At 45.9% G+C, this 7,059-nt stretch overlaps 1 protein-coding gene across 4 annotated transcripts in view; it reads left to right on the top strand.

Annotated features, from left to right (window-relative positions):
• clnk (cytokine dependent hematopoietic cell linker) overlaps positions 1 to 6,769 on the top strand; it is an 18,573-nt gene extending 11,804 nt beyond the window's left edge. For all 4 annotated transcript variants that reach the window (XM_084469240.1, XM_084469239.1, XM_084469237.1 and 1 more), the window contains 9 exons: positions 1,401 to 1,530; positions 3,206 to 3,361; positions 3,468 to 3,502; positions 4,098 to 4,111; positions 4,209 to 4,286; positions 4,462 to 4,483; positions 5,004 to 5,081; positions 5,173 to 5,328; positions 6,436 to 6,769. In XM_084469240.1, the coding sequence (XP_084325366.1) occupies positions 1,401 to 1,530; positions 3,206 to 3,361; positions 3,468 to 3,502; positions 4,098 to 4,111; positions 4,209 to 4,286; positions 4,462 to 4,483; positions 5,004 to 5,081; positions 5,173 to 5,328; positions 6,436 to 6,585 (819 nt within the window). In that variant the 3' untranslated portion in view covers positions 6,586 to 6,769. The remainder of the gene's footprint in view (positions 1 to 1,400; positions 1,531 to 3,205; positions 3,362 to 3,467; positions 3,503 to 4,097; positions 4,112 to 4,208; positions 4,287 to 4,461; positions 4,484 to 5,003; positions 5,082 to 5,172; positions 5,329 to 6,435) is intronic.
• Positions 6,770 to 7,059: the final 290 nt, after the last annotated feature.

Genomic DNA, 7,059 nt, shown 5'->3' with positions numbered 1-7,059 from the left:
TCACAGTGTGTTGGTGATCACATGAATCACTGACCTCAAGACCTCTTTAAACATCAGCATGGGGCAGGTCGCTTCGGGAGAGGAAGTCATGAATGTGAGGATGGATAACTGGACACAGGAAGTCATTTGAGGCACAGCACGTCAAGTAAAATCTACCACTGTTGTTTCTAAATGGCAGAGTGGCAGAGCTCTGGACCTTTGGTACAATTTCTATACAATCAACGATAGCTATAGCTATTGTACGATAGGCTTGATTAGCGTCTTGGAGGGTAGGAAACGATGGTAAATAACACAGTTCAGTTTGAAACAGAACTATGACAAATGTGGTGCTACATTCGGTGAGTTGCAGAAACAACAACGGCATGGTTGGGTAGACACAATGCCACGCACCAATTGCTGATGGTGGTCGTTTTAACTAAGTTTGTGAGCATGAATATACACGCAGAGCATGCTCTGCTACTGGCCTAGCTCACTAATCAATGTTCTCTGCTGTTCATGTTGAAAATTTGTACAAAAAATAACCAACCGTGAAACTGAGAAATTGCTTGAAGGAGAGTCCAATCCAGGGCCGAATCCAGGGCGTGGAGGTCTAATCCTAACTGAAGCGTGATTTTAAAGCACTATTGTGTTTAAGGGTTGTACATAAATATATATGTCTGGATTTGTATTTGTTGGTCTTTGATTATTTTTTTTGATTTGTTCAGATTTCTACATGATTTACATTTAGGGCATTTAGCAGACGCTTTTATCTAAACCGACTTATAATAATTACATTTGTCAGAAGAAAGAGAAACAACAATAAATTTCGCTGTTGGAACAGTAAGGATGTTCATAGAAACAAGTGCCAAGGACTAACAATCGATAGGTTAACCCATTTCCTGTACACAACAAAGATAGCTAGGATAAACTAGGATAGATAGATAAATAGGATACACAATGTTTTTTTGCATTATTTTTAAGTGCTAGGACGTACAAAAATACAATTAGTGCATACATTAAGTGCCAGGACGTACAACATACAATAAGTGCGTAAGAGCTGTGTTTTTAGGAGAGTAAGGGAGGAGTCCAGGTGAACTCTGAACAAGTGATTCTTGAGTCTCTTGCGGAGGCTGGTGAGCGACTCTGCGGTCCATCGGCAGTGCGTTCCACCACTGCCGTGCCAGAACAAAGAAGAGTTGTGACTTTGTTGTTCGACCTTTGCTTGCTCTTAGCGATGGCGGTCTGATGACATCATCAGTATATTAATTGACTGTGCTTACCAAGTTTCACAGTAACTTTCAGCAGGACCACAAATAAAAATCGAATGACCACAGCTACTTAGCACTCTGCAGTGTGGTAACTTTCTATTCTATGTAGTCTGTTTGATTAGACGTAAGTGGTTTTCAACGCGCTCTCCACAGGAGAGAACCAGAGGCCAGGAGAGCAGACAGAGGCTGACCCGCTACAGAGCCACCGAGGAGCCCGAGTACCTGGAGACGGACGGCTGGGACCCAAAGAGCCTGACTCCCCTGCTAGCCAGGAACAGCGATGGTAGGAATCAGTGGAACGCCTTGGAACATCTTCAAGTCTTTCAGCAGATGCTTGCATCCAAAGCAACAGTGAACTGAGATACGTGTCCTTTAGAGGCAGAAGCCTTTCAGCCTCTTAGCTGATATGGTAAATGGACTCCATTTATAAAACGCTTTTATCCATAGCGCTTTACAATATTGCCTGACATTCACCCATTCATGCACACATTCACACACCGCCGGCGGAGTCGACCACGCAGGGCGACAGCCAGCGGGTCAGGAGTGGTCAGGGTGAGGCGTCTCGCTCAGGGACACCTCCACAATCCGCTAGGAGGAGCTGGGGATCGAACCAGCAACCTTGCGGTTAGCAGCCAACCCGCTGTACCTCCTGAGCTACTGCCGGCCCTGATATATGCATGTAGGTCAAACAGAGCAAAATGCATCAAACAGATGCATACGGATTGAACGCAGTACTGTCTGCCTGGGGGTGGACCTCGAGCCACTAGATCTATCCCACCACCTAAATAACATCATGTACATCATATGGTGGAGGCTTGAATCTAAACATGTTGTTATATTATTATAGAGTGCTTACAGTATGAGCTGGAAAGGACCACAGTAGAGAGAAACAAAGCTGATAAACATTGAATCTATCATTAAAGACCATCTATTCATCTATGTGTGTATATCACAATAACATGTCTCAAAAAGGCAAAATCCAAACACAATATAGACAAAAGAAACCTGTGGAAGGAAAACAAAAGCCTAAATCCTCAACCAACCCTTCACTGACCTGAGCTCGAAGGAATAGTTTTAAAGTCCTGGTTTTAAAGAAAGTTTCCAAACAGAATATTTAGAGTAGGCCAGCTAATGAGGGGAGAGATTACAACAACACAGACAACAGTGCAGAAGACAACAGCTGGAAGCCATGATGAGCGTCTACATCAGGGAGAGCCTGTCCTGAGCCTCACCCCGCTGGGGGAGCGGCCTCTCCCAGCGGGCCCCGGGGAGGGCCGCCGGGGCCACAGTGTGAGGGCCACAGAGCACGATGCAGCCAGGAGGAGGACAGGCAGGTAGGCAGAGCAGCAGACACCAGGCGGCCAGCAGGCGCTCAGCAGTCATTCGGTTGGTCGGTCCGTCAGCCGTTCATAGCTTGAAGCCTCAAGTCACTGCAGTCCCTTTCAGTTTAGTCATTTAGTCACTTCACACAGGTGTGTGAAGTGTTCCCACAATATGAAAGGTTTAATAACTACAGAGCCATGATGTAGACCAAAGGGAATATAATTGAATGTAGTTATTTTTCATATATTGGCACCCAAACATTTATTTGAGCTGACTTCTGGTATAAGGCTGTAGTACATAGTCATGACACATCCCTGCTGTTAAACTGACAGGTATTTTGTCATCTGTAATTCCTACAATGATTGACAAGCTTTTTTTTAAGAAAGCAAGCTTGCTGTCAGTTCAGCTATACCTTATCAATTTAAATAGTGTCCCGCTCCAACCGAAAAAATTGCCATCTGACTTCCTTAGGATAGGGCCTTTCAACTTTTTAAATATTTAAACTGGCAGACCGCCTCAATATCAACGCAGGGAACTCACTTCAGCCTATCCTCCACCAGGAACATGGGCAGCCATGAAGATAGAGAGCCCCAGTGACCACGAGGCCCCAGCCTGATCAACGTCTTCTCTTTCAGGGCGCGGTCTGCACATACTGCAGGAGTTGAACACGAGGATCGTGCAGTTGTCCGGTGGCGGTGGGCCGACCCCTCCGGCGACGGCCCCCGCGGCCCCGGCTGTCAACAGAGAGCTGAAGCCAGGCCGGAGGGACCCCTCGGCTCACATGGAGGGAGGTACACATTCATCATGCTGCACTCATCGGGTGGATCTTGTGCCAATGTGTTTTCTGGACAGAATGTCTTTTTAGTCCCAAACGTTGAATGTGTGTATGTTTTACAGACAAGCACACACAGCCTATGGAGCCCAAGGAGCAGGTAAACACAACATGTGATATCAATATTTACATTTAGGGCATTTAGCAGACACTTTTATCCAAAGTGACTTACTTAATAAGTACATTTGTCAGAAGAAAGAGAAACAATATATATCTGTCGGTACAGTTAGGGTGTTCATAGAACCAAGTTCCAAGCCATAACAATCGTTAGGTTAACCCATTCCCGTATAAAACAGAGATAGCTAGGATAAGATGCTACAAATGCTACAGATTATTTTTAAGTGCAAGGACATACAACATACAATAAGTGTGTACATTAAGTGCCAGGACGTACAACATACAATAAGTGCATAAGAGGGGTGTGGGGGTAAGGGGAGGAGTCTAGGTGAACTATGAACAAGTGAGTCTTGAGTCTTTGGCGGAAGATATATGCCTGGAGGTTTGCTTGTGTGTGTGTGTGTGTGTGTGTGTGTGTGTGTGTGTGTGTGTGTGTGTGTGTACACGTGTGTGTACGTGTGTGTGATGTCTGTCTGGTGACAGTGTGAATATACTGTTGTATATATAGGCTACATGTGTTGCATGTTCCCAGTGAAGCGTTTTGTAAAGTGTTTTCTCTCTACTCTTGTCTCTTTTAGCTGATTCCACAAAGGTAAATCTGTCAACTTTACAAGAGTTTCCACCATGTTCTGCCAACCGGATTGGACCAGACTAAGGTCTTAGGCTATGGTCCGGTTCTCCTCATCCAGGTCCTCTGGATCCATGCTCCCCAAGGACCTGGTTCACCACATCGCTGCCCTCAATCTACACAGAGCCTCCAGGCGACAGTAACGTTTCCTTCCTTAATCCCTTGGCTGAGTTCGTATTTTACTTCCCCCGCAGTAATCAGTTCAGGCCAGATCACACGGCTGTACAAAGTCTCTCCAAAGTCCACCTGTTAGCTGCACCAAGGCTGCCATCTGCTGGCCGGTCGTTGTTGTGACTGGTTGTTTTCTGTTTCAGATCATCAAACGCACCAAGAAGGGTAAGTAGTTAAACAGGCAGCATTAAAATAAAATATTTGAGCACTACAAATATAATTTCCAAGCTGTGTGTGCGTGAATGTGTGTGTGTGTGTGTGCATGTGTGTGTGTGTGTGTGTGTGTGTGTGTGTGTGTGTGTGTGTGTGTGTGTGTGTGTGTGTGTGTGTTTGTGTGTGCGTGTGTCCATTTTTTTGTGATATCTCTGGACACTTAATTATATTAATTATATTATACAATTATATTAACAACAAATATTATTGTTTTAGAAAAAAAACCTTTATATTATATATATGTATATACATATATACAGTATATACTTTTTTTTAAGGCTGTTTAAGCTTAAATGTAAGCCCCTATAGCAATCTTAAAATGTGTTCAGTGTTCTACTTCATATACATATATTTGGCACGTATCTCCTCATAACTTTCTCGAGTAATACCAAAATGTCAGGCCCTGTCTTTATGTTCAGTATTATGTATTATTTCATACGGTTATCCCTCCTAATAACCTCTCTGTTCTCAGCCCTTCCATGAAGACGAATGGTACGCGGGTGCCTGTGACAGAGCCGATGCAGAGCATGCCCTCCACCTCGTAAACAAGGTCTTATCAGTTCAACACACACGTTACACACATCAGGCCGTCCATGTGGTCCACTTCACCATGCTCTGTACTCATGAATATGAACTGTCAGGATGGGGCCTTCCTGGTGAGGGACTGCTCCAAGGGGACCCACAGTGCACCCTTTGTCCTGGCCGTGTACCACGAGAAGAAAGTATACAACATCAAGATACGCTTTATTGAACACAAGAACCAGTACGCCCTGGGAACAGGCCAAAGGGAAAACGACGTGAGTAATAGCCAACATATATAAATGTGTTATATTAACACTATTAACCTTAACCCTGTTTATAACCCTAACCTTATTACTAACACTAACTCTATTACTAACACTAACCCTGTTTATAACCCTAACCTTATTACGAACACTAACTCTATTACTAACACTAACCCTGTTTATAACCCTAACCTTATTACTAACACTAACCCTGTTTATAACCCTAACCTTATTACGAACACTAACTCTATTACTAAACTTAACCTTATTACTAACCTTAACCTTATTACTAACCCTAACCTTATTACTAACCCTAACCTTATTACTAACCCTAACCTTATTACTAACTCCAACCTTATTACTAACCCTAACCTTATTACTAACCCTAACCTTATTACTAACCCTAACCTTATTACTAACCCTAACCTTATTACTAACCCTAACCTCATGGGGCCTTGGGGCCGTCATGGGGCCGTCATGGGGCCCTGACCGTCATGGGGCCCTGGGGCCGTCATGGGGCCGTCATGGGGCCGTCATGGGGCCGTCATGGGGCCCTGGGGCCCTGGGGCCGTCATGGGGCCGTCATGGGGCCCTGGGGCCCTGGGGCCCTGGGGCCATCATGGGGCCCTGGGGCCCTGGGGCCGTCATGGGGCCGTCATGGGGCCCTGGGGCCGTCATGGGGCCCTGGGGCTGTCATGGGGCCATCATGGGGCCGTCATGGGGCCCTGGGGCCGTCATGGGGCCCTGGGGCCGTCATGGGGCCGTCATGGGGCCCTGGGGCCGTCATGGGGCCGTCATGGGGCTGTCATGGGGCCGTCATGGGGCCGTCATGGGGCCCTGGGGCCGTCATGGGGCCGTCATGGGGCTGTCATGGGGCCGTCATGGGGCCATCATGGGGCCCTGGGGCCGTCATGGGGCCGTCATGGGGCCATGGGCTGCGAGCCCAGTTAGGCTGGTCCTGGGGGCCCGGTATTGGGGGCCCGGTACTGGGGGCCCAGTCCTGGGGGCCCAGTCCTGGGATTATCCCCCATACACGGCCCTGCTTGGTTCTTCTGGAGGCTGAACCCCAGGGGCCCCTGTCCTTCCTCTAACCCTAACCCTGAGATTTAACCTTTTCAGATGTTTGACACTGTGGAAGACATCATCAGATTTCACTCCACTTTCCCAATCATCCTCCTCAACTTGACCACACGACCAACCCACAGCCCACAGAACTGCATCTTAACGAAGCTCATCACTAGAGAGGACATCGACCGCCTGCTTCGATAGCACTGGCCTCTTGGCATCTATTGGTTCTTTCTATTTCTATTTCTATTTCTTTTCTATTTCTATTTCTATTGGTTCATGTATCAAGGCCCTAGCTGTTGCATGTTGACCATGCAGGATTTCTGCTCATGCAATCTGTAAATAACTTATTAAAATGTTCTTACTTACCAATCTTGTTTCCACCCAATGCCTTCGCTTCTTTCATTATTGTTTATTTTTTTTATTGCATTATTTGTATTATTATTAAGGTTCAGTCCTACTACTATTTACTATTTAGATAGCCTTTAATACGTAAATTCTGCTGAGTGAAAATAATTAAAAAGACATCGTTTGATGAGGTCGGGAGCATGGGATCATGGGAGTCATCTTCACTACCATTGCCTGGGAAAATCCATCTGACGTTACTCAGGCAGAAATCTTCTTCACGTTCATGTATTCAAGTTTTATTCACGTTACATTTAGTCACGTAAAATAACC

Source organism: Micromesistius poutassou (assembly GCF_964030765.1).
Source record: "Micromesistius poutassou genome assembly, chromosome: 6".
Classification (NCBI taxonomy): domain Eukaryota; kingdom Metazoa; phylum Chordata; class Actinopteri; order Gadiformes; family Gadidae; genus Micromesistius; species Micromesistius poutassou.
Note: the sequence above shows the minus strand (reverse complement) of the source record. Positions and strands in the feature narration are given on the sequence as shown.